Source organism: Mus caroli, unplaced genomic scaffold, assembly GCF_978045245.1.
Source record: "Mus caroli unplaced genomic scaffold, Mus_caroli_1 scaffold_9, whole genome shotgun sequence".
Classification (NCBI taxonomy): Eukaryota; Metazoa; Chordata; class Mammalia; order Rodentia; family Muridae; genus Mus; species Mus caroli.
The window spans coordinates 82,891,667-82,919,284 of record NW_028227264.1 but is presented as its reverse complement, the minus strand read 5'-3'; the positions used below and the strand labels follow the sequence as shown (position 1 = coordinate 82,919,284).

At 46.3% G+C, this 27,618-nt stretch overlaps 1 protein-coding gene and 1 long non-coding RNA gene across 3 annotated transcripts in view; one reads left to right on the top strand and one right to left on the bottom strand.

The window, feature by feature from the left end:
• Positions 1 to 27,618, top strand: part of Aldh1l2 (aldehyde dehydrogenase 1 family member L2) — a 49,337-nt gene that overhangs the window by 12,958 nt on the left and 8,761 nt on the right. For both annotated transcript variants that reach the window (XM_085843064.1, XM_085843063.1), the window contains 16 exons: positions 1,048 to 1,213; positions 2,731 to 2,832; positions 3,035 to 3,124; positions 7,721 to 7,855; positions 9,322 to 9,447; positions 10,238 to 10,329; positions 11,841 to 11,988; positions 15,669 to 15,788; positions 16,269 to 16,396; positions 17,901 to 18,051; positions 20,226 to 20,296; positions 20,375 to 20,480; positions 21,878 to 21,965; positions 22,422 to 22,515; positions 24,627 to 24,726; positions 27,026 to 27,124. In XM_085843064.1, coding sequence (XP_085699190.1) covers positions 1,048 to 1,213; positions 2,731 to 2,832; positions 3,035 to 3,124; positions 7,721 to 7,855; positions 9,322 to 9,447; positions 10,238 to 10,329; positions 11,841 to 11,988; positions 15,669 to 15,788; positions 16,269 to 16,396; positions 17,901 to 18,051; positions 20,226 to 20,296; positions 20,375 to 20,480; positions 21,878 to 21,965; positions 22,422 to 22,515; positions 24,627 to 24,726; positions 27,026 to 27,124 — 1,816 coding nt within the window. The remainder of the gene's footprint in view (positions 1 to 1,047; positions 1,214 to 2,730; positions 2,833 to 3,034; positions 3,125 to 7,720; positions 7,856 to 9,321; positions 9,448 to 10,237; positions 10,330 to 11,840; positions 11,989 to 15,668; positions 15,789 to 16,268; positions 16,397 to 17,900; positions 18,052 to 20,225; positions 20,297 to 20,374; positions 20,481 to 21,877; positions 21,966 to 22,421; positions 22,516 to 24,626; positions 24,727 to 27,025; positions 27,125 to 27,618) is intronic.
• Positions 1,076 to 4,005, bottom strand: LOC147002703 (uncharacterized). Its single transcript, XR_015048445.1, has 3 exons — positions 3,910 to 4,005; positions 3,031 to 3,102; positions 1,076 to 1,193 (listed from the first exon to the last, which is right to left on the bottom strand). It is a non-coding gene; the product is annotated as an uncharacterized LOC147002703 (long non-coding RNA).

Here is a 27,618-nt window from a genome sequence, read left to right as displayed (position 1 = left end):
TCAAAGCATATGGATATTCTCAAGGCTCGTGACAGTGTGATGATAATTCCTCAATATTTCTAAAAGAAAGACAGAGCCAGAGAGACCCATCTGATGACCGATTTAGGTGTTGCTTGCTTGATAGCTTGGAGAAACACAAATGATTTAGGGAGGGGTTGAGGCTCCAGAGATGGTTCAGAAGTTAAGAACACACACTGCTTTTACAGATGACCAGAGTTTGTTTCCTGCACGCAAATCAATATCTCACAACAGCCTGTAACTCCAAGTCCAGGAGATCTAGCTCCCTCTACTGGCCGCTGTGGTCATCTGCACACACATGCCATTTACTCACAGACACATACATATTAATACAAATAAATCTAAAAAATGACTCAGGGCATTGCCAAAGTATCACTTTATACCTTCTCTGTATGTGCCTGCTCTGTAAGATGAGTTTATAGATATCTGCCCACATATCCAACTTTTTGTTTGTATTACAAGCCTCTATGGAGCCAAGCTAAGAATTTCTCTTAGTATAGGCTGTACACAGCATACAGGATGAATCGATGATTTAATCAACTGACACTTACTACAGTTTACATAGCCAGTATGGAGCTAATTCTAAGTGATATTTATACTAAATTATACACTCTACATTAACAGTCAGTTTTCCTTCTCACAAGTACCCTGTGACATTGTTCATTCTTATTCTGCCTAGTATATGATCGAGTGTAATGTAGGAAGTATAGGCGGGGATGAAAATGATGCAGTCCTGAAGAAGAAAGCCAACACCTGCAGTCAGTGGGTGGTAGTGAGGACGGATTGTGACACATTTGAAGATGCACACAAGCCATTATTGCACGACGACACCTACACGAGGATGCAGTGCTAGAAACATAGGGGTGTTGCTCTCTACGAACACTGATGGCCCTGAGTTCTGCATGAACATCTGTAGGCCACTGTACTCACTCTCTGTGTTTGCAATGTAACCTCCTTACCTTTAACCTGACCAGTTTTCTGCTTGATGCAAGCAGCCAGCATTTTAAATGGAAACTCTTCTTTTTACAGGACTCTAATCATGGGAGATAAGAAAGCTGGGTTTTCTGTTTTCTGGGCAGATGATGGTTTGGATACAGGACCCATCCTTCTTCAGAGATCGTGTGACGTCAAGCCCAATGACACAGTGGACTCGCTTTATAACCGGTTCCTTTTTCCTGAGGGGATCAAGGCCATGGTCAGTATACTCACACCATCAGCATGAGTTTAGCAAACCTTTAACATTGGATGACTGTTTTTCAAATTTGCCAAGCCAGGCATGGTGGCACATGCCTGTAATGTAAATTGGAGCTTGAAAGTCTGTGACGATGACTTGTTCCTCTTCAAAGAGAGAACGGCCAAGACAACTAAACTGCTGTATCCTCTTGCCAAATACTCTAGCCGTGTTGATAATGACTAGTTATAAGGAAGAATAAAAAAATTTTAATTTTTTTCTATGTAACTTAGATTTCCTTTAAAGGTATGCTTGCTTAAGTCTACATAACAGGATGAAATGTGATTACTAAGTATTTATTAAGATGTGCTCAGAGTAAAAGATTCCAAACATTCATCTATACTGTGAAGTAAAGTAATTTATCCATAAAAATATTCAAAGATTCAGCAAGCAATTCCTATGCCATTTGGTTGTCTCCCCAACTTCCACCCCCACAAGAATTTGGTAGGAAAAAGTAGCAAGGTTCTATGAAGTAGTCATCATTGATGTGAGGGAAGAGTGAGACTTGTTTATGTCCCTTAGCGATTCAGTCAGAGGGTCCTTAGCGGCAGAGAGACCTGTCTTCAAGTCCACCTTCTACCACCTACAGAATGATGGTTTATGGGCTGACAACAGCAAGCCTTTGCTCTTTGGCCTTGGTTCCTTCCTATGTACAATGTGGGAAACTGTCTGGCTTGTACGAGTATTCTGCAAATGAAATGTCATCATTTGTATAAGGGACTTAGCACACAGCAGGTGCTCCAAACTGATAATTACAATCAAAATAGCACGAGGCATCCATGGGCCTCCCAGCGAATGTGTCAGGGAAGAGAAGTGAGACACGTCCCTAAGCAGTGACACCATGAATGGCTTACATCACCGTGATGGACAGAATGGCCCATCCTCTCCTGCCTTCCTGTCTCTCTAGGGTGAGCCGGGGCCTTGCATATGCCAAGCATGAGCTTTGCTCCGAAGCTTCACCTTGGGCCCCATCAAGGATTCATGCTCGAGTACGGGCTTGATGTTGGAGTGGGCACATTTATACCAAAGTATAAATCCTGCCAGGCATGGCAAACCCTTTGTCATTGTGAAATGACACTGTATTTTACAAAGTTCACACTTAAAAGATGTGCAACTGAGTTATCGGGAAAAAAAAACCTTTTGGTGTGTTAAGTTAGTTTCTGTATAACGTTGTGTCTAGTTGTATTCATAGCTATCCTTGACCAAATATGGCTGAGTCTAGAGTTGGTCGTCCAACTTTTCTGGAAATTACTGCTTCCTCATTTGCAAAGCGGGAATGTGATATACACCTTTCAGGATACTTGTGGTGTCTGTAAGGGATAACTTCCATAAAGTAGCTGTCATACCCCATGGGCTCAGCATGTACGTGGACCAAAAGACACAGATGGCAGTTGACACCACAGCCTGACTTTCTGAGCAGATCTATAGGCCATGCCTTTATGGCTCTCTGTCTCTCATACCAGTACTGGTTTTGACTTTAGGTAGAAGCCGTCCAACTCATAGCTGATGGAAAAGCGCCTCGCACTCCTCAGCCAGAAGAGGGGGCAACATATGAAGGCATCCAGAAGAAGGAGAACGCTGAGGTATTAATTACATCAATAACACACAGCCAAGTCACAGCCCTCTACTTCTCAATAGATATCCTAGGAGACCATTTCCTGACCCAGAGGCAGCTCTTGACCCAGGGTCAGCTGGCCCTATGTGTGTCCTCACTCGTTTCCCCGATGGAAGAGAAAAGTTAACTGTCACCTCTAGGCCTCACAACCCATATTTCTGCTCACCTAGATTTCTTGGGACCAGCCTGCTGAAGTTTTGCATAACTGGATTCGAGGTCATGACAAGGTCCCTGGAGCCTGGGCAGAGATAAATGGACAGGTACTCTTTTGAGGGATACATCTCCATCATACAATTCCTCTCTCCGTCTTCACCTCCCTCCCTCCCTCCCTCCCTCCCTCCCTCCCTCCCTCCCTCCCTCCCTCCCTCCCTCCCTCTCCCCCCTCTGTTTGTTTACTATTGGTATTTAAACCCAACCTTACACAAGCGATGAAAGCACTTTACCACAGTACTACACTTTGGACTACACTTTGGGCCTCATCTTACTAAATTACTCAGGTTGGTTTTAAATTGTAATCCTTCTTTAACTGCAGCTCTAGAGAGGCAGAGGCACAGAGACTTCTGTAAGTTTAAGGCCAGCCTGGTTTACATAGCAAGTTCCAGGCCAGGGCCACCATATCTGTACAGTGAGACCCTGTCTAGAAAGAATGGGGGACAGGGGGGAGGGGAGGGAGGGAGGAAGGGATGAAGGAAGGAAGGAAGGAAGAAAGGAAGGAAGGAAGGAAGGAAGGAAGGAAGGAAGGAAGAAGGAAAGAAAGAAAGAAAGAAAGAAAGAAAGAAAGAAAGAAAGAAAGAAGAAAGAAAGAAAAAATCAAATATATGGCCATTCATGTAAATACATAGTCCTTGGTATGTAGGAAATATTCAATACATAGTAACTATTACAGCCCAATAAATGACAGCCAACATTTATAAAATGATAACTGTGATGGTTTGTATATACTTGGACCAGGGAGTGGCACCATCTGAAGGTGTGGCCTTGTTGGAATAGGTGTGACCTGGTTGGAATGGGTGTGTCACTGTGGGTGTGGGTATAAGATCCTCACCCTAGTTGCCTGGAAGTCAGTCTTCCGCAAGCAGCCTTTGGATGAAGACATAGAACTCTCAGCTCCTCCTGCGTCATGCCTGCCTGGATGCTGTCATGCTCCCACCTTGATGATAATGGACTGAACCTCTGAACCTGTAAGCCAGCCCCAATTAAATGTTGTTTTTTATAAGACTTGCCTTGGTCATGGTGTCTGTTCACAGCAGTAAAACCCTAACTAATACAGAAGTTGGTACCAGGAGTGGGGTATTGCTGTGATAGGCCTGACCATGCTTTTATTTGACAGAATGTGGATTTTGGGACTTTGTATTTGGAAAGCAATGGAATGCTTTAAATGGGGCTTAATGGGTCATCCTAGTAGGAATATGGAAGACTTAGTTGCTGGGAGTCATTTGAACTGTGTTGACCTGGCCCAAGAGATTTCAAAGGAGAAGAATTTCAGAATGTGGCATAAAGACTGGTTTTGTGGTATTTTGGTGAAGAATGTGGCTACTTTTTGCCCTTGTCTGAAAAGTTTGTCTGAGGCTAAGGTGAAGAGACTTGGATTAATTGCATTGACAAAAGAAGTTTCAAAAAGCCCAGCAGAGACTTTGTTCTCTGGTTAAGTCTTATGAAGAGAAGTTTGAATAAGCATAGCAAGCTTAGAAAGGAAAAATATAAAATATATGGTTTGAGTATTAAAGGGGTACCAGGGAGTGAAATGGAACAAATTCCTGTGTTCTAGGAGATAACAGATTAAGGGAGTGGGACCTTGGGGCAAGATCCTACCCAGCTAAATTAAATCCAGGCATGGTAGTACACACCTTTAATCTCAGGAGACAGGCATGCTGATCTCTGCATTCAAGGTCAATCTACAAAGCACGAACCAGGATAGCCAAGCTTAGGCAGTGAAGAATTTAGAAAACATAAAGCTAGTGATAATGTAATAGTACAAGGGGATCATGTTCTAGTTCCTGTAAGCAGCAGAACTCGGCAGTTTCAGCCACGTGGCTCTGGCTCTAGAGTTAAGAATGGAAGGAACTACTGGGAAAATTGATGCTGGTTAGCTGGAGCTAAGGAATTAGCAGTGATTAAGAAGAGACCAGCATCACTGAGGTGAAATCTTCTGGAAATTGTTTGCTGGGAGCACAAAGAAGCTGTGTTTCAGAGATTACCAAGGTTGTACCTCATGCTGCGGCTGGACTTGGTAATGTGTAAGAGTCACTCAGGTGGTACTGCTTGCGAAGGAATGAAGGGATCATGGAGAGAAGCTGAGGCTTAGCACTGTGAGAGTCCAGGGAAGGCCATTGGAGAAGGTGAAGCCTCAGCTGTAGTTGATGGCTTAGGACTGAAGGGGTCATGCAAAGGATTTGAGGCTTGGCATCCTGAAGAGGGCCTATGAGAGGCTATTGGTGAAGTCTAGTTGGTGTGGAATACCCCAGTGTATTGGAGATGTCAGTACCATGGAGTGATCACCAAGAACTGCAGTCGTAGTAGAGTGGATCAACCTGAGCTTAGAGTGCTACAGAGAGCAGAGCTGGAAAAGTGATGCCAGCCCTTAGGAGGAGTCCAAAAGATCAAGTGGAATCCCAGACACTGAAACAAGAAGCTGTAACATTGAAATTGCCTTGGAGACTCAAAGGTGTTAAAGATGCCAGAGCCATGGGACACATGCTGAGGAAAGCTGCTAACAGGGAGTGGAACCAGCCTAGGAGAAAGCAGTTTGTTGCAGTCAACAAAGATGAAAAAGGAGTGGAGATCTGAAGACCGCTTTGACATCAGCCATGGAGATGCAGAGTTTGGAATTTGCCCAGCTGGTTTCCTGCCTTGCTTTGGAGATTACAGTTAAGTAAATTGGATGAATCTCAGAAGAGACCTTGAACTTTGGACTTTTAACGTTGTTGTGACTGCTATAGACTATGAGAACTTTGAAAGTTGGACTAAATGCATTTTGCATTATGCTATGTTTAAGTGTGGCCCCCATAGACTCATGTTTTTGAACAAGTCTATGGGGACCAGGGAGTGGAATGTGATGGTTTGTATATACTTGGACCAGGGAGTGGCACCATCTGAAGGTGTGGCCTTGTTGGAATAGGTGTGACCTGGTTGGAATGGGTGTGTCACTGTGGGTGTGGGTATAAGATCCTCACCCTAGTTGCCTGGAAGTCAGTCTTCCGCAAGCAGCCTTTGGATGAAGACAGAACTCTCAGCTCCTCCTGCGTCATGCCTGCCTGGATGCTGTCATGCTCCCACCTTGATGATAATGGACTGAACCTCTGAACCTGTAAGCCAGCCCCAATTAAATGTTGTTTTTTATAAGACTTGCCTTGGTCATGGTGTCTGTTCACAGCAGTAAAACCCTAACTAATACAATAACTTAAAAAAAATCAGTATCTTTGCTCTTGGTCACCATCCTTTCCAGTTTTCTTGAACTGACCCCTAGAACAGCCTTCATGGCTCACCATCCTGTGTGGGAAGAGTGTGCGTGTTCCTGGGCACTCATTTGTAGAGTGACTACCTGACATACATGAGGTCCTGAGTTCACTCCTGTCTTAGTTAAGGTTCCTGTTGACATGATAAAACTCTGATCAAAAGGAGCCTGGGAAGGAAAAGGTGTATGTCTTCTTATACTTCCTGGTAACTGTCCATCACAGAGGGAAGTCAGGACAGGAACCTGGAGGAAGGAACTGAATCAGAAGCCATGGAGGAATGCTGCTTACTGGCTTGATTCTTATGGCCTGCTCAGTCTGCTTTTTCATACAACCCAGGGGTGGCACCGTCCCTAATGAGCTGGGCCCTCCCACATCAAACATTAATTAAGAAAATGGCCCACAGACATGCCTACAGGCCAATCTGATGGAGGTATTTTCTCAATTGAGGCTCCCTCTTAGATTACTCTAGCTTGTGTCAAGTTAACAAACAAAAAACAATCTGGACAATTTCCCAGCACAATAACCTAACCCACTGCAACACACACACAGACACACACTCACACACACAGACACCGACACACACACTCAGTCACAGACACACATTCAAACACAGACACATATTCACACACAGACACACACACTTACACACAGACACACACACACAGAGACACTCACACACATTTACACACAGACACATACACACAGACATACACATTCACACACACTCACATATACAAACATACACACAGAAAACCTACCTTTAAGTGAAAAGACTACTTTTTTCCTTTTAACCTTGGCCTTCTTTCTGACCATTTGAATGCATGATAAATGCACACTCCTATCACCTGGATGGGAAACTTTTTGAAGCTTTACCTTGTATGTGTATAGATGTGTTCACATGTGTGTGTGCACATGTGAAGAAATAGATGTAGTATGTGAGGTCATGTATTGTGAGTGCATGTCCATGCATGTACACAGGTATGTATGGGGGGGCAGAATAAATAAACTATTCTGTGTGTGTGTGTGTGTGTGTAGGAGCCTTCCAAAACCAGAAGGGATCAGATCACCTGGAGCTGGAGTTACAGGTGGTGGTAAGTGGCCATGAGGGTGCTGGCAACTGACTCTAGGTCCTCTGCAAGAGCAGCAGGCACTCTTAACCACTGCGCCTGTCTCTGGCCCACCCCCGAGACTCTGGTCACATATTTACAGAGATTCATATAAGTTACATTTCTTCTGATATGCTTGGTTCTGCCTCACCAAATGAATGCAAAATGACAAGATCGTGTCTCAGCTTTCCTGCAGAAAACACTGTGAACGTCAATGTTTGTACAAGGTGATGCTTCCCCACACCCTGGCAGTGGCTCTAACTTCCTGACTTCACCGGTTTGATCTCGTTCTTAGATGGTGACTTTCTACGGCTCATCACTGTTGACTAGTTCTGTGCCTTCTGGAGAACCACTGGATATTAGAGGTGCCAAGAAGCCCGGTCTTGTCACCAAAAATGGCCTTGTCCTTTTTGGGAATGATGGAAAAGCAGTAAGTGTACAAAGCCACTTGGTGGTCTTCCTTCTATCACCTCAGTTTTTAGGGAATGGCTTCCTGTAGCACTCAATGAGAGACAGAAGGCTCATGGTGCCTGTGCCCCACATCTCTGGCGATGAGAGGCCTTCGTACGCCCCAAGACAAGGTTCCTCACGATGGCTCCTGGACCTTCGCAGTGAGACCACAGGGAGACCTGTGGTTACAAAAGGGGACATATGGACCTCTTCTGCTCATCCACCTGCTGGCTTGGGAAGGCTGCTTCTCCCCTCTGTGCCTCAGTTTCCCTGTCTATAAAGCATGGAGAGAGATTCACATCTGTCTCCTACTGTCAGTGATTAGGAAGACCCAGTAAGACCCATGTGGCCTCCTCTCCCATTGTTCACTGCTGTCACCTCCTTAGGCCAGCACCACCATGGCTAGCTCTGGGCCTCGCGGACAGCTCCCCCATGAAGGGTGTAAAGGAGCATTTGTCCTTTACAGATGTGTCCCTGTCTTAGTCAGGGTTTCTAGTGCTGTGACAAAACACCAGGACCAAAAAGCAAATTGGAGAGGAAGAGGTTTATTTAGCTTACACTTTCAGATCACAGTCCATCAGTAGAGGAAGTCAGGGCAGGAACTGAAGCCAGATTGGAACCTTGAGGCAGGAGCAGACACAGAAGCCATGGAGGGATGCTGCTTACTGGCTTGCTTCTCTGCCTTGCTCAGCCTGCTTTCTTACAGAACCCAGGTCTACCAGCCCAGGGATGACACCACCCACCACAGGCTGGGCCCTTCCCCATTGATCACCAACTGAGAAAATGCCTTACAGTTGAATCTCACTGGGGCATTTCCTCAACCGAGGCTCCTTCCTCTCTGATGACTCTAGCTTGTGTTATGTTGACACACAAAACCAGTCAGCACAGTCCCCATTGTTTAAGGGTAAATGTTACAGTGTCTTAGTGCCCAGCTGCTGCTAGATCTTTAACCAGCTGTTATTTATTACCTCAGTGACACTACACAAATCACTGGATTTCATTGAGCCTCCAATTCTGCAACAGTAAGGCAGGCACAATGGCACCCAGCTCTGTCAGGATTGATACTAGCATATGCCTCCAAATGTGCCAGCGGCTGCATGCTGGCAGCAGTGGTGTGTCCTCTCGGGGGTGGGAGACGGGGTGGAGGTGGGGAAGTGGGATCCATAGCATCCTTCAGGAGGTTTCAAGTCCAAGCACCTGTAACCAGAATGCAGGTTTTCCCTGAGTGCACTGTCCAACCATAGGAGGGCATCTGGCCCTTTAGTTGACTGGCCTTTTTTTTCTGCCACGATGAAGATGTCATCCCAGACCTTTAGGCACGGGGAAGCAGGTCAACCGTATGTCTGCATTCTCCAAACAAGCCGGTCTCTATACCCCTCTAACACGGGTAGCCTTGGTCTTGGGTGGTCCGAATCCTCAGCTTGTTTTCCTACTGCCGTTCTGTAGCTGATGGTGAGAAACCTGCAGTTTGAGGACGGAAAGATGATTCCAGCCTCCCAGTACTTTTCCGCGGGTGAGACATCAGCGGTAGAACTTACGGCCGAGGAGCTGAAGGTGGCAGAGACCATTAAGGTGAGCAAGTGATGTACCTTGGAAACGGACTCGTTCCTCGAAAACCCCGCACCTGTTTGTGGCTGGGTCTAATTGTCCTTAGAGCAGTGGGAGTGTGACTTTATCTCCTCCTTCTGTATAAGTTGTGGTTAAGAAGCACAGCATATAGAGATTTATTTTTCTGTTCTAAGTTGGCTTGGAGGGTTTGGGCGAGCTTGGTGGTAAGTAATTCTCTGCCGGTGAAATGAGCCAGTTCAAGCCAGAGTTTATAAAGGCAGGTTTATTGGGAAGCAGCTCTCAGACCTCACTCACCTCACAGGATGGGTTCAGGGAAGTCACCACGGGAAGGAGGGGGTGGGGGAATGAAGCAGGTGGAGACGGGCAGAGAGAGAAGTTGGGTGGGGGAGACTCAAAAGTCTGGATTATATAGGGAAGAGATTCTGGGGGAGGGGAAGACTAGCCCTTGGTTTGGAAAGTTCAGGGGCAGAAGTCGTGGAATGCCAGCCATGCCCTGCCCAGGTAGGGACTGAGGGATGCTGGAAGAACCCTGAAGCCAGTTTGCTTTGGTATGCAAAATGTTTGTCCTGGGGCTGAATCCCGGTTGGGACACAAAGGGTAAAGAGAAACCTTTAGAAACCCAGATTGAAGGCTATTTTTAGTCTAGCCAGACAGACAAAAACTCACACATAATTGTAAATCGTTTTCCACTGGGCCAAACTGGTGGGACAGAGCGACAGAGCGCTCAGGTCGCCCCTTCTCAGATGCAGTGGCCACATGGTCCTTCTTTAGAAAAGTGGTCCTTTTTGTGCAGGTCATCTGGGCTCGAATTTTAAGCAACGTCCCTGTGATTGAGGATTCCACAGACTTCTTTAAATCTGGAGCGAGCTCAATGGATGTTGTGAGGTAAAGCCGCCACCCCTGAACGCTCACCCCCTTCCGCTCGGTGTGTCTACTACAGCTCCTTCCCTTCATTCTTTCCCTTGTTTCCGTGGCCACACGCACAGATCTTTTTATTCATTTTGTCACCAACCAGGTTGTTTTGCATCTCCTTTAATGTCTCTAATTGTTATTTTCAAAAGATTTATTATTATTTTATTTGTGTGTGCTTGTGTCAGTGAATGCCATGTGTGCGCAGTTACCCTGCATGTGCAGGTCACTAGATGCCCTGAAGATGGAGTTACAGGGCCGTTGTGAACTGCCCACATGGGTGCTGGGAACGAAGCCCAGGCCCTCTGCAAGAGTAGAATGTGTTGTTAACCAACGAGCCACTCTTCAGCCCCAGGACACTAATTCTCATACCCCCTCTGCCAGTGTCCCAAGATGACCATTTCCCATCCTCTCCACTCCCCTAACATCTCCCTGTTATTCTGGGCTCACCAAATATATGAACTTCAAGAGCATATGACATCATCAAAAGTCAATATTAAAAAAAAATGTATGTATTAGCATTGGGGTGTATCTGCACAATCACATGCCATGACACATGTGGAAGTCAGAGAAAACCCCGTGGGAGTCTTATCTTGTGGGTTCTTAGGCTCAGGCACTCAGGTCTGTTGGCAAGTTCCTTTATCAGCTGAGCCATCTTGCTAGCCCTGTTGTCATTATCTTAGTAACTTACAAGGTACACCAACTTCTTCAGGAAATAAGTGATTAGAGGGCCAGAAGTGGTGAGCTTTCCACACTGGACCTGGTTTAGCTTTCCCGTTTAAGGTTGGCTAACAGCAATGGTTAGGTGGACACTGAAAGACAGAAAAGGACTTGTGAAGGATACTGGCCTATAGGTGCTACCGAGCACCTCAGTTAAACACGTAATACAAACCAATGGTCAGCTTCCTCTTGAAGGTAGACTACAGAAAGTACTCCCTGTTACCTTCAGGTCTTACAATGTTCCCAGTTAGGAAATTGTTTGTTTTTTCTCCCTTTCTGAGTTCATTTGAAAGGCACAGACTCATGTGCCCACAGATTTCTGCTGTAGTTAAAAACATCTTCCCCTCAATTTATCTCATTTATAGTTGTGGTTAAAGTTAAAAACAGAAAAACTGTCTGCAAGACAGGCTTTTAATTTTCTCACACTACATCATATTTTAAATTTATGTCTGCGTGTGCCTGCTTGTCTTATGTGCATCACATGCCTGCAGTGCCCACATAGACCAGAAGGGGTGTCAGATCACCCTGGAACTGGAGTTAGAGGCAGTCAAGAGCTGCCCTATGTGGATGATAACAGAACCCAGGTACTCCTGTGAGAACAGAAAGTGCCGTCTGTCCCGAATCTTAACATCTTCTGTAATTGCCACCAAAGATGATCTTGTATGATAGAAGCAGAAATCGTTTCCAAACCTCTTCACCAATGCCAGTGAACAGGCCATGAGGAAACTGTAAAAATGGACGTAAGGTGACCCGATCCTCACTTTAAGGCTGGTGGAAGAGATCAGACAGAGTTGCGGAGGGCTTCAGCTGCAGAACGAAGATGTCTACATGGCCACCAAGTTTGGAGATTTCATCCAAAAGGTCGTGCGGAGACTGAGAGGAGAGGACGAAGAGGCGGAGTTGGTGGTGGATTACGTAAGTGTCTCATCGATGGGCAACTCCAAGCTCTTACAGACCACTGTTACAGAGGACGCATGTATTTGCCATTTACATATATGGCCTTTAAGACCAGCGTTAGTGCTGGGTGGTGGGGCATGTCTTTAATCCCAGCACTTGCAGGCAGAGGCAGGCAGATTTCTGTGAGTTCGAGGCCAGTCTGGTCTACCTAGTGAGTTCCAGGACAGCCAGGGCTACACAGAGAAACCCTGTCTCAGAGAAGAAAAAAAAAAAAAGGCTAGTTTTATTGAGATATAATTCAGGTGCTATAAAATTCACCTTAGTTATAGCAAATCCAGATAGATTTAATATGAAATATTATCGCCTGAATTTAGAGGTATACAGCTGATCTGCATAGCAGTGAGCTTTTCTGTCCGACTGGTCTTAAGTATAAACCGGTATTAAGTTAGATTTGCCATTCAATGGTTTTTAGAACATTCACAAACTGTGCAATCATTATCACTCCTATCTAATTTCAGAACATTTTTATCACCCCGAAAGGGAAGACTGCATCCATTGGAGATCACACCAATGCTTTTCTCCTCCCCTGCTCCATACCAAGGCTCTCAGAATCCAGCAGTCTCTTCCCTGTGTCGGTGGATTTGCCATAATGTTGGGATTTCCTATAAATAGGACCATGCACCATCCATGTGGCCTTTGTAGTTGATCTCTCTCTCTCTCTCTCTCTCTCTCTCTCTCTCTCTCTCTCTCTCTCTCTCCCTCTCCCTCTCCCTCTCCCTCTCCCTCTCTCTCTCTGTCTCTCTCTCTCTCTGGTATGTTCAAGGCTCACCCTTACAGCAGTTTTCACCACTTCCACTCGATAATATTCCATCATGTCTGGCATACTTCCTCTTTTTAATTCTGTCACTGGGTGATGTATGGCTCTGGAGGCTGTTGTTATTATACTGATATAAAACTTCAGGTATCCATTTTGACATGACAATATAGGCATCGTGCTAAGAGTGGCATAGATGGCTCATACTGTAGCTCTCACGTTTAACCATTTGAGGGACTGCCAAAGGCAGCCACATCACTCTGGAATCCCACCCCCAAGGTTAGCAGAGAGCCCTAACCTTCCCAGGCCCCTCTCAAGCTCTCACTTGCCTCTCTCTTTAGCTGTCCTAGCAGGTGTGTGTAAAAGTGCTGAAGTATGGTTTCAATTTTGCATCTGCTGATGGACAGTGATGATGTTAGGCATCTCTTTGAGTGTTTATTCAAATCCTTTGTCCATTTCCAAAATTGTTTATCTTCTTATTGTAGAGTCCAAGTACTCTGTCTATTCTGAAATTTAATCTTTATCAGATATGGATGTGTGTGTGTACACACACATATATATACACACACACACATATATATATATATATATATATATATATATATATATATACAGACAGAAAAACATATTTTATACATGTGAGTACACTGTAGCTGTCTTCAGACACACCAGAAAGGGCATCAGATTCCATTACAGATGGTTGTGAGCCACCATGTGGTTGCTGGGAATTAAACTCAGGATCTCTGGAAGAGCAGTCAGTGCTCTTAACTGCTGAGCCATCTCTCCAGCCTCCTGTAAATATTTTTTGAGCTGTGGTTTGCTTTATTCTTTCACTTCTTTGTAATACCCTTTGACACATAACAATTTTTTTCCCCCTGAGGACAGAATCTAACTCGATTCCCCTCCACCCTGCCCCCAGAGACAGGGTCTCACTTTGTAGCTCTGGCTGTCCTGGTGCTCACTGTGTAGACCAGGCTGGCCTCAAACTCACAGAGCTCCATCTGCCTCTGCAGGGATTAAGGGTGTGCCCACCATGGCTCAGCTCATACTTTTATCTTTATGAGTAGCTGTCACTACACTTTCTCTGGATCTCTTCTGGTGGCTCTGTTTCTCCTCTGTCTTCCTTGATATAGGATTGCCTATGGTGCCTTTGCCATCCTCCATTGTTTCTTTCACTGCATCTTTAGTTATTTTCTCACAATAATCATTTTTGCTTAAAGCAATCTAATTCAGGTTAATATGAACTTAATACCAGCAGTATAGGAAAACTTCACTACTATATTCTTATATACCTTTAAATTTAGGTTATTATTTTTCATATTAATTCTATGTGGATTTGCTGGCAGACCTATTGCTGTCTTTGTTTTCTTGTTTTGGTTTTTTATTTTAATTGTGTATGTATGTGACCTGTGAGGGTGTGTGTGTGTGTGTGCGCGCGCGCGTGTATGTGTGTGTGCGTGGATGCAGATGCCTATGGAGGCCTCAAGAGGGTGTCAGATACCCCTGGAACTGGAGTTACAGGCAGCTGTAAGCTGCCACATGCTCGTTCTGGGCACTGTACCTGAGTCCTCTGCAAGAGTAGCAAGGGCTCTTAATTACTGCACCACACTATCTCCTCAGAGGCAGATAGCAGCTGTCTTCTAAAATCAGGTAGAAAGAGTGTTAAAAACAACAAAAATGTTTTTATACAGATTTCTCTCTTTACCTTCATAGTCACCTTGAGAAATCTATTTAATGTGAATTCAAAATTTCCCTGTGTGTGTCTTTGTGCATGTCTGTGTGCGTGTGTTGTGGAGGGGGAAGTGTGGGTGTGTTATCTATGTGCATGTGTCTGTGTACACAACAATAGAGTTGATAAGAAGGTATTGGTACCCTCCTTTATCATCCACTGCTTATTCCTTTGAGATGGGTCTCTCCCTGAACTGGGGCTTCCATTGGGGTTCACATTTTCTTGTCTATGCTGGGAGCCACAAACCCTAGTCATCCTGTTTCCACATCCCTCAGAGCTGGTTACAGGTGTGCGTGGCTATGTGGGTGCTAAGATCCGAACTTGGGTCATCACCATTGCTGTTTGCTGTCCTTTAATTCCAGCCCAGAGGCTCAGTGTGTACCACTGAACTAACTGTGTCTGCTCATCGGGGATGCTTTCACTTCCGCCTTTCAGAAGGACGGGTTTGCAGGAGGAGGCAGATACCGTTCTCCCCGTTTTACTGATGAAAACCCTGAGCTTGATGGAAGCAACATAGTAGCCTCAATCTCTCTTGTTACCCAGCAGTAGAGAGAACAATAAGGCAGCTCATATGTAACAGAAAGAACATAGAGGAGAAATCTTGAGATGGCCCCAGCATAAAAGGAACTACCAGGCAGGGTAAAGAATTTCCCAAAGATCCAAGTGGCACAATTGGTGGTTCTGTCAAGTCTGTCAATAGATGGCGCTGCCCACAGGTGTTTGAGGCAACTTTGTGTATAATGAAGAACATCTGAGCCAGAGCTAAGCCTAGACCTCAGGTGGCCAGAGCATTAAGAGAGTGCATCTGCCCTTGTGACAGTAGATGTCACTAGAATCCCACCAAGCTGACCTTTTTCCACATTAGTGAATGTCTTTCTTTCTTTTAGGGTTTTTAATTTCTCTTTTTAAATCTGTTTGAGTATGTGTGTATGAGTGTTTGCCTTGGATGCATGCCACCCTCAGAGGTCAGTATATGGCACCAGATACCCTAGAACTTGAGCCCCTTTGTGGGTGCTGAAAACCAAGCCTGGGTCCTCTGCAGGAACAAGTGCTCTTAGCCACTGTGCCATCTCTCCAGCTCTGTGAATGTTTATCTTTATAACCACCTACCAACTATCAGGTTGATAGTCACAGAAGCACACTGACTTCACTCAGGTCTCCAAGGAGGTGAACGGGATGACAGTGAAAATCCCCTACCAGTGTTTCATAAACGGGCAGTTTGTGGATGCCGAGGATGGAGAGACTTACGCCACTGTCAACCCCACAGATGGAACTGTGAGTGACGACGGCCCCCAGGCTCCTTGTTCAAACACACGTCAGCATGTCACACATGACTCTTACCCACTCAGCTCTGACACTAGCTGTTGTTCACTATCGTGACTTTTTTTTTAGTAGACTAAGTGTTTATGATGAATTTAGATTCCTGTATCAGTGCCCAGCAGATCCCTCTGTGCAGGGCTCTGTGGGGGGGGGGTGTACTTCAGACTCATGGCTTCCCTGAGGAAGAACTGTACAGTTGCCCTAAATGTGTCTTTTCGGAATGAGATGACATGTATGATGGACAACATCAGGTTGTTTCCATGTTCAAAGTGTCTCCTTTATGTTCCCCATTTAATCTCAAGATGGATTAGTTTTCTGTCATAGAACTTTCTCATTTGACAAGTCATACTCTACTTTTACTATTAATAGAATATTAATTACGAGAGTCACATCAATAGATCCCTCAGTGACCTATTTCTGCTTGTCTTGAACTAGACAATATGCAGAGTGTCCTACGCTTCTTTAGCGGATGTTGACAGAGCAGTAGCCGCAGCCAAGGACGCCTTTGAGAACGGCGAATGGGGGAGGATGAACGCCAGAGACAGAGGAAGACTCATGTACAGGTGTGCTTGCTGGGGGAAACAGCTATGTTGTCTTTGGAAATTCGTTAATACTGTCAAGACTTTAAAATTCCCATAAAACATTCTGTCTTGAATGCACCCATGGAAGGCAGACATGACTTTCATAATTTGAGTCACATAAAATCCTACACACAAGTTCCTGATGCCTGGATACTGCTTGTATCAGTCAGAGGTCATCAAGGACTATGTAAGATTCAGGGAAGAGCATGGGACTCTCACAATGACTAAGGACCCAGGCAGGGCTGGTGGCAGAGGAAGCGGGTACTCCTCCCAGGGCTGAAGGGATGGAGGCAAGGTCCATAGCTGTGGATGAGCTCTCTAGAGTCCTCTGTAGATGCAAAAGAGCACTCTACAGTGGCCTTGGGAGGAGAGCAACCATGAGAGACCTGGGGGATTTAACCCATTGACCATGTCCTTCACGGTCTTCACAAGTGTCCTGACATGCACCTCAGTCACCAGGGGATATGGGCTATAAAGGCCCTCCAAGGTCACGGACCCGAGTAGAGATTGGACAGAGAGCTTCACACAGGGGACAGCCCATCTCTGTTTTCAAAGACAAAAAGGAAGGGGTGGGGGCGGAATGCTAAGGTCCTGGAAGAATATTACAAATGAAGTTAAGTGTTCCGGAAGCAATCATTTTCAACTATTCATCCTGGTTTCTCTTACCTACAGCTCGACATTTCACCCGAGTTGACAGGATCCTTAGAGTGAGATCTAACAGAAGCATGGAGGGGATGGGTGTCAGGTCATTCAAGCCCAACTCTTGAAGATCCCAAATGAACCACTCTAGGAAGAGAGGAAGGGAGGAGAAGAGAGAGGGAACATAAAAGATATATTTTTACTATTCATACCATCCCACAGACTCCATTCCCCTTCCTAAGGAACCTGGACACCGGGGTGACTCTGCTGCAGACTTTGTGATTCATTCCACACTCTGGCTCTGACCTCTTCAGTCGGTTCTGAAAGCATTTCTGTACCAATGAGAAAGCCACCCGTGTCCACAGGTGGTGTGGCTCACGCTGACACTTCCCTGTGTATTAATAAACCACCCACCATGCTGGTTCCTTCGACCCACCACCTCCTGCCTGCCTGTGACCACCAAGGCCCAGCTGCTACTCTGCTGCTTGTGCATGCAGGAGGCAAACGGCACACGCTGGGGACATAGTTGGTTTCTCCCTGTAACTGTAAGGCTAGCTGGTTGTAGCTCAGCGGTAGAGCACTCACCTAGCATGTGTGAGGTCCTGGGTTCGAGCCAAAGCACTGCAGAAACTGTAATAACAACTTCCTGAAATAAGCCACTTATACAATGATTTATTTAATACCTACCTCCCCACACCACGAGCTCCATCGGGGCAGGTATGTTGCCCCTCTGGACTAGTCTCTGGATTCTTAGTCCTGGGTTGGTACCCTATACAGGGTTGGCATATCCAGCTGCTCTGGGCTTCATCAATATGTACTAACTGGGTTTCTTTCACTGACCACACAGACTTGCTGACCTAATGGAAGAAAACCAAGAGGAGCTGGCCACCATAGAAGCGCTGGATTCCGGGGCTGTCTATACCCTGGCTCTGAAGACTCACATTGGAATGTCTGTGCAGACATTCAGATACTTCGCAGGCTGGTGTGACAAAATTCACGTAAGCAAGGAAGCTCCTTCTTCCCACAGGAAAATGGCCTCAAGGTTGAGAGTTTGCAGCAGGTTTGGCCTCAGTTCTGAGATGGCAGCTTATCTCCCTGTCCCAGGAAGAGGAGCAACGCTAGATCCTCACATTGCGGAAAAGCAGGCCGCCTGCTGTGGGCCCCCTCTCAACAGTTTTCCTTCATGGAAATAAATTTTCACCTTAGTTTTGAGGCAGGGTCTCTTTTGTTGTCTTACCACAGTGTCTGCCAGACTACCTGGTCCTAAAGCTTCAGGTATTCTTTGCTCTCTGCCTACCATTTCTGGAGTGCTGGGATTACAGATGTATACTACATCTGGATTTTGTGTGACTTCCAGGGATCCAATTCAGGTTGCCAGTCAGGACTGCATGGCAAGCACTTTTAACCCCGAGCCATCTTCCTGGGCCCTGTGAGCCTTTTTATTGCAGTATGAGCCCATTCTCAAGGGTGGAGCCTCACAGCTCACATATTTTGCATTATAGACCCTGCTCCACAGTGGAGGTTAAGTCTCCAATGCATGAATTATATAGGTGTATATTAAGACTGTGATCATGTGGGGCTAGAGCTATGGCTCAGTGGCTAAGAACATTGGCTGCCTTTCCAAGGGACCTGAGTTTGATTCCTAGCACTCACATATTATGCACATATTATGTAATATGCACCAGCATATTACAGCTGTCTTTAACTCCAGTTGTTTGGGATCTGACACCCTCATACAGACATACATCTAGGCAAAATACCACTGCACATGAAATAATTAAAAAAAAAAAACCAACCTGTGACCATGGTTAGAGCAATCATGGGTAGGAAATAGATAGCTGTTACCCTTATTCTGGGTAAGGACACAGGCATCAGGAGAGACCTTTCCTGTGTCACAGCAAGGGAACCAGAGAACCAGGCTAGAATTCATGAATTCTGACTCTAAAGGCTAGCGATGGTCTCTGCACCTTGTACTGAGGATGTCCATTACCTTCTGAGGATGTCCTGCATCTTGGGCTGGGATGCAGCTCATTTGGTAGAGGGCTTGTCTAGCATGCATGAAGCCCAGGCACCACATACTATGTGTGGTGGTGTGTCTGAATCCCAGCACTCCAGAGATGAGCTCAGAAGGGCCAAACATGAAAGGTTACCAGCAGCTACTCTGTGAGTTTAAGGCCAGCCCAGGACACATGAGACCTTGTTGTGAAACACAAAAGTAACAGAGTCTTATAGTCTTCTAAGAACCTGGGATAACGGCAGGGGCAGGGTTGTGATCTGAGTGTAAAGGGCACAGAAATCACTTTACATGGCTAAAGGAGACAGTTAAGGGAAAAAACTTGTTAAAGACACATGCACAGTAAATATTTAATTTGCCCCCAACTCTAAACCAGTACAATGTGTGATAAGAACAAAAGCCACACTGGTCTTCATATAACAGGAAACGGGTATGTGTGTTTGATGGATGCTGTGTGTATCTCTGTGTCTATGTATGTTTATGTGTTTGATGCATGTTGGGTGTCTCTTCCTCAACTGCTCCCCACTTTTGTTTTTTGAGACAGGGTCTCTCAGTGACCTGGAGCTTGTGCATTTGGTCAGACTGTCTGGCAGGACAGCTCTAGACTGTGTCCTGTCTTTCAGTGCTGGGATTATAAACTCTGCCATCCCACCCGGCTTTACACGTGGGTGCTGGGGGATCTGAACTCAGGTCTCCAAGGCCTCCCTGCAAGCACTTGACTGAACATGCCTTCTCCCCAACCCTATAGAAGCAGCTCGTCATTCTAGTGCGGGGGTGGGGTGGGGAGTGGTGTTATTTCTTATACACTGAACATTGCCTTTTCATATAGACAAAAGGATGAGACGAAAGGAGAGGGCAAAAAAGTATATTACCTGCGATTAAACTCAGTATTTCAATTAGTAAAATATCAATTTTTGTCAGCGTTCTGGAGTTATGTGGGTCGATCGAAGAAAGGAGATCACTCCAGAATGCAATAAGGCTCTGAGGCAGCAGGGAGGTCCAGCCTTGATGAACTGAACGTTAAACAGTCATGCAGAAGCATATTTATTGATTATCTATTGGTTGAAGGTACAATAAAGAACAACTATTTCATTCTAATGGCTACCATAGATGCAGTGATTCTACTAGAATTCCACTACAAACTTTTCTTTCCTATAGGGTTCTACAATTCCAATCAACCAGGCCCGACCGAATTACAACCTGACCTTCACCAAGAAGGAGCCACTTGGGTAGGATGGGGGTGGGGGTGGAGAGCCTGAGTGACCTGGATGTTGTGGAAACCAAGGTCACGAGCCTTCTCCCCACAGTGCCTGCGCCATCATCATTCCCTGGAACTACCCACTGATGATGCTGGCCTGGAAGAGCGCAGCGTGCCTGGCGGCAGGCAACACCCTGGTGCTCAAGCCTGCACAGGTGAGTGTGGCTCAGAGGGTCCCCCTGTCCGCACACTTAAAGCATACATACGTTTATAAACAGTGTGCCTTCAAGCTTGCCACATATATTATTGGTAAGTTCCGATCTGTGCAGGGGGGCAGAGGGGGAGAAGCATGTGTATGAATACAGAGGTCAGAGGACCACTGCCAGGAATTGTGGGATCTGGGAATCACACTCCGGTGGTTGGGTTTGGTGACAAGAGCTTTGTCTGTTGAGCCACCTCGCTGGCACTGTTCACTTTACATCCCCCCAAATCTTGTAAAGATATGGAAGATCAGGGAAAAGCACATAAAATAACTCAGTAATTATGACAACTAGGTAACCTTTGATGCTGTGACTGTAACACTGCCCTCCTCAAATGTGTTGGGCCACCTGCAGAGATATCCAGGGAGCCTGGAGGGCTGCAGGTTGAACATGCCTGGAAGCATGTACACATGTGTGTGTGTTGGGGGGTGGTGGTGGTGGCTTAAAATCACACTGGGCATTTTTCAGAGTCATCTATTAATTCTAGAGTACTCTCTGTTTAAGACAGTGTCTCTTGTGGTCCAGGCTGACCTTGACCTTGCCGTGCAGCTGATGCTGATTGGGAACATCTGATCCTCTTGCCGCCACCGTCCAAGTACAATGATTACAGGCAAATGCCACATCCAGCTTCAGGAGAGGTTTAAAGTGTTACTCTATCCACGGTGGCTTCATTATAGGTCATCACAACACACTCTGTGGACCAGTCCCCTCTCCAACTGTGACAGACTAAACACATGGGTACAATAGGCTTCTTGGTTTTCCAGTGTCTGAGGCCAGCTTCTCACCCAGGCTCTCCAGACTGCCATTGTCAACGCCTAATGGTGTAGCTCACGCGGCTGTCACTAGAAGGGGGAACAGAAGCTCTTCTCTGTGTGTGCTGCAGTCTGTTGTGCGGGTTCTATGTCCAGTCTTTCAGCTGCTTGTCTGTTTTATGAAGGTTGCTTGAGTTAATAACACAGTTGGTGACTCCACATAGCCAGCCCTGTCAACTGCACACAGGGCAGCTTCTGGAGCAGATGAGCAACTGAAGGGACTGTGATATAGACACACAGCCAGAGACAGAACTACAGTGATCTTGCTGCTCCCCCTGGCCCCCCACCGAGAACTCCCCTTTGTCCCGAGAGCACTTGCTCCTCTATAGGACATGGATGACCTTTGTGACCATTGGCCCCCTAGGGTCACAGAGGCAATATGGCGGAAAGCAACCACATCTTGCTCTGGTCTCCAAGTGTGAGCACATCCACGCTCACGTGCATGCACCTTGAACATGGACCATACCCACAAATGAGTGCTCCTGTAGTCACAAAGACACAGGGCCTGGTAAGGACGGTGATCACTATATCCATTTCCAGGTCACACCCTTGACAGCTCTGAAGTTTGCAGAGCTGACCGTGAAAGCTGGCTTTCCGAAGGGGGTGATTAATATCATTCCAGGCTCAGGTAAGCCTGCAGGGGATGGGGGGTCGGGAGACAGACACTGTTCTGACTGCTGAGTGGCTCAAGGAGCTCAGTGCTGCTTCCCACTGCAGTCTTCGTCCCAAATGAACCACATTAAATACCGATCACCAAGCATCAATATACTTACTGTGTAATAAAAGATAAAGATTGGAAATCTAGTGTGTGGGGAGGGGTAAGGGAGGGGCTGTATAGCATTGTAAAACCAGCCTAAAGGTAGGCCATTTTGTTCTCAATAAGTACATTGGATGATAACAACCGAGACATATCCATCAATAAGGGGGAGGTGCTGACAGCCATATTGAGGATATTGTTTAAATCCCTTTGTAATCAATGCAGAAAATGCAAAGTGCAGGTTCAACTGCAAGTTTAGAAACCCAGCTCAGCACACACAAACCCGTCCTCCCCAAAAGATCATGGTTTGTTGAATTAATTCTACAGGGGGTGTCGCAGGACAGAGGCTCTCTCAGCACCCTGACATCCGCAAGCTTGGCTTCACTGGATCCACCTCGGTGGGCAAACAGATCATGAAAAGGTACTGGCTTGCTGTAGGGCGTCCTTCCACAGAGTGTTGTGGACCATGGAAGAGCAAGGCTGGGGCTAGAACTCAATTGCACACACAAAGTCCTGGGTTTGATTCCAAAAGCTGCAGAGAACAGATGTGGTCGTTCACAGTGTGATCTCTGTACTCCAGAGGTGGAGGGTCAGAAGTTAAGGTCATTCCAACAAAACAGGATGGAAAGCTACCTGGACTACATGAGACCCTGTATCAAGCACACACACATGCATACACACACTCACATGTACACACATACACACACATATATATATACACATACACACATACTCATGCATATATACACATACATGCACATACATACATATATACACATGTATACCCTTACACACACAAATGCATATACACACACCTACACTCACATACATGCACACACACACCAAACCAAACCAAACCAAACCAAACCAAACCAAACCAAGCCAAGCCAAACGAGACACCATCACCAACAAAACTAGAGAAAACCACATCAAACTTCCGGAGGAACTGGCTGTCACTGATGAGTACTGAGAGGCATAAACACCAGGAAAAGCTTCCCAGTGCCCACAGCAAACTCGGGGTCACGGGCTGGAGATGGAGCCCTGTGGTTAGGTGCTTGCCTGGCAAACCCAAACACACTACCAACATGAAGGTAAAAGATGTGGCAGGTTAGACCCAAAACAATAGCATTTTATCAAAACGATAAAAACAATGGCCACTGAGACATGGGGGATTTTGTGGGCTATCTTTTCTTTTTTCTACCATTCTATCCGTTCTGAGAGTGCTTCTTAGGGCTGGGAGCAGCCTTCTCAAGGTTTATCGTGATCACCCCTCAAACTGCAAAACAAAACCACAATGTAATAAAAGGAGCAAATAACCAATAAACCACTAAAGGCTGGTTCCCACCCACAGCAGGCTGGTTCTTACTCTGCAGACCTTCATACAACTGAATTGTTTTCTTTTAAATTTATTTCTGTAATTTTTCCCCTTAATGTATCTGTGTGCATATATACCTGTTTGCCAGAAGAGGGCATCAAGTCCCTTTTATAGATGATTGTGAGTCACCACATGGTTGCTGAGAGCTGAACTCAGGACCTCTAGAAGAGCAGCCAGTACTCTTAACTGTTGAGCCATCTCATCAGCCCTTGGCATAACTGGATTCTTTTTTACTTTTTCTTTTTTCTTTTTTTTTTTTTTTTGGTTTTTTCGAGACAGGGTTTCTTTGTGTAGTCCTGGCTGTCCTGGAACTCACTCTGTAGACCAGGCTGGCCTCGAACTCAGAAATCCACCTGCATCTGCCTCCCAAGTGCTGGGATTAAAGGCGTGCGCCACCACTGCCCGACTCATAATTGGATTCTTAAAGGTGAATTTTCCTTTGAGAATCCTCACCCTTTGACCACAGAAAGTTTTTGAACATTACAGAAAACCTCTAAAATAACAAAAGGAGCCAAAAAGAACATGAACATTGGCACACTTACTGCCCAGCCTTAGCAGTGGACCGGCTCCTCTCCTGTCTCCTTCCTCTGCTCTTCCCCTGCCTTCTTTGAGACATGGTTTTCCATTCTCCTGCCTCCACTTTCTGAATGCTGGAATTACATGCACTGCCAGGTCCTCATAAGTGTGGGTCCCAACATTTCTGAGGTTCAGCTGAGTTTTGCATGCTGAGTAGTAACATGGTTAGGGGAGGGTTGGTGGTGATGGAAAATGGGGTGGGAGAGGGGCTAGTGGTGAGGGGGTAGGAGGTAGGTAAGGGGTAGGGGATAGAAGAGGGGATAGGGAGGAGGTGGGGGAAGGAATAGTGGTTGAGGGGGGAGAGGTGGGTAAGGGGTAGAGGGGAGGGGAGGGGAGGGGAAGAGGATGGGGAAGGGGACAGCAGTGAGGAGGGAGGGGAAGGGGTGGATAAGGGGTAGGGGAAGGAAGAGGGGATAGTGGTGAGGAAGGAGGGGATGGAGAAGGGAGTGGGGGAGGGGTGGTGGTGAGGAAGGAGGAGGTGGGAAGAGGAATAGAGTGGGGGAGGTGGTAGTGGTGAGGGGAAAGGGGGTAGAGGGAGGGGAGGGGAAGGGAACTCCTCTCTCCTATTTGTTTTCCTCTAGCTGTGCTGTGAGCAACCTGAAGAAAGTTTCCCTTGAGCTTGGTGGCAAATCCCCACTGATAATATTCAGTGATTGTGACCTTGACAAGGCTGTACGGATGGTGAGTGGGCCAAAGCCAGGCTGTAGGAACCTACTTCTAAAACACATCTCATATCCTTTACAGGGGGGCTTCCGATGGGATCTAGTTCAGCTAGTCCTAAGTAAATGCCATCCTTTTGTGTATCCTAAGGATGTTTAACTTTTTTTTTTTTTTTTTTTTTTTTTTTTGGTTTTTCAGGACAGGGTTTCTCTGTGTAGTCCTGGCTGTCCTGGAACTCACTCTGTAGACCAGGCTGGACTCGAACTCAGAAATCCGCCTGCGTCTGTCTTAACTTTTTAAAAATGGTACTTTACAATAGCTCCCTCCTATCTGCTAGCATCTTGCCTACTTCACCCTTCTTATCTGTTCTAGAAACTGGGCTCTGGTTAGATTGTCTAAACAGATGAAGCGGAGAGTTTGCCTCCATGCCCGATAACTTGAGTTCCATCCCCCAGCCCCACATGGTGGAAGGAAAACCTACCTCCTGCAAGCTGTCTTCACATTATATATACACATTACAGCACGCGTGCACCTACCTCCAAAAATTAGCACGTATCTATAGTACTAATAACTCAAGGAGCTGAGGCAGGAGGATCATCTAAGCCTAAGCAGTTCAGAACCAGGATGGACAACATCACAATTCTCCATCCCTTTAAACCACAGTACTGGGCAACAATCAGTCTTCTGGTTTCTGCTTAATATATCATCACGGATGACGCCATGTGAGGAAGCCCAGGATCCTCTACTAATTTTGCACCCTAATGCATACTATTTCAAAGTGTGGGGACATACTTTATATAAAACAAGAGGCACAGTTGTGTTGGCATGCTAGATAAATTGGGCAAATCCCCCCCCCCCTCAGACAAACATGCCTAGTGAGCCATTGTGAGTGAGGCTGCTGAGCCTTCTAGTGACTGACTCTGGTGGCAGGCATGGCTTCCTCGTTCTGCCAAACACCCCCTAGGTAGAATTTGAACGTGCATTCTCAGCCAACCCACACTGGGCAAGGGCCCTAAAGAGAACGGAGAGGTCTGCTGTAAAGGAGATCTGCACACTCCTGCCAGGGCCTATGTATACCACCCGGAGGCTCCAGAGGCAGTAACAGGGTAATACAGATGATAGCAAGGCCAAGACTGCCCTGGATATGTTCATCCCTGAGAACTTTTCCAGAACATTCCAGAGGGGGGGGGCGGGGGGGAGGGGGAAACAAGGGTCAGGAAAGTGGAAAAGGGGATTGGTTCCATTCACTTACTTTTAAAAAGTATTCTTATGATTTTATGTGTATGAGTGTCTTGTGTGCATGTACATCTGTGAACCACACTCATGCCTGCGGCCTGAGGTGGGGAGTCTCCATGTGGGAATCCAGCTTCAGTCCTGTGCAACAAGGAACACTCTTAATCACTGAGCCAACTCTCCAGCCCCTACTGATATCTCTTTAAGAGATAGAGAGGAGAGAGGAGGGAGGGAGGGAGGGAGGGAGAGAGAGAGAGAGAGAGAGAGAGAGAGAGAGAGAGAGAGAGAGAGAGAGAGAGAGAATGGGTGTTTTGCCTGCATGTGTCTGTGTTCCGTATGTGTGTGTGTGCTGAGATCTGAACCCAGACCCTCTTTCAAAGCAACAAACGCTCTTAACCTCTGAGCTGTCTCTCTAGTGGTGCCCCACCCCCATTACACTTTGGAGTGCTGTATAAGATGACTAAAGATTATGGAGGGTGAAAAAAAAATCAGGATTTTGAGTTTGAGGGCAATCTGTACTACCTGTCTCTGTCTCTCTCTCGAAGCAATAATTTTATTGCCAAATTATTTAAGTATACCCTCATTGTCACACAGTTTCAAGTGCACAGGAGCCCAAAACAGAAAATGTCAAAATAATTATCTCCTGGAACTTCTCTTCACTGATAATCAACAGGACTGACTTCTCTGTTATCTGTGACCTTTGGGGCCAGGGGAGATGGCGGATTAAGGACCAGCTCAGGGACCGTTTGGATTCCCAGCACCCACGTGAGAAGCCAGATAGGGCAGTGTGTACCTGGAGTCCCACCCAGCACTGGCACACAGGAGGGTCCTGAGCTGAGTTCACGAGCCAGCAGGTCTAGCTGACAGTCTCAATAAAATAAGAAAGAAAGAAACAAAGACAGACAGACAGACCAACCGACCGACCTGGAGAGCTACTGAGGAAAGCCTCTTGCCCTCTGGTTTCCATGTGCACCCCACACAGGTGCACATGCTTGAACATGTACTCACAGGAAGTCCCACCCTCTGTGTAACTGGGTCGCAGGCTTCATGCGCAAAGCTGACACTGCCTTCTCTTCTGATGCTGCAGGGCATGGGCGCAGTGTTTTTCAATAAAGGAGAGAACTGCATTGCAGCTGGGCGGCTGTTTGTGGAAGAGGCCATCCACGACGAATTTGTAACCAGAGTGGTAAGGCATCCTCAGGTTTGCTGAGAGTTACACACGGGCAGCTCTTCCTTGAAAAGCACTGCTGGGATCACTCCTGACTTTTTAGACGTGAGACAGCAATAGCGGTGTTGCAATAGTTGAGCTGGCTGGGGATGCAGGTGGCTCAGTTATTCAATGAGTTTGCGTGTATACACTCTAGCACACTCGCACATGCACACACACACACACACACACATACACCAGTGCAGGCACATTACCTGTAATCCCAGTGTTGGACAGACAGCTGATCCATTTCACCAGCCCCTCAACAGCTATTTATTGAGCACCTAGCAATGCCAGACACTGTGCTGAGTGTAGGTGATACAGAACCAGGCAGGAAGATATGGTCCCTCTCTCACAGAGCATCTCTCTGGCATAGGGCTCCGTGCAAGACACTAAGAGATCAGAAGCAGACCTATGTTTGAATTTATAGGGTCATAGTGGCTCCCATTCTTCTCACTGGACTGGAGTAACAG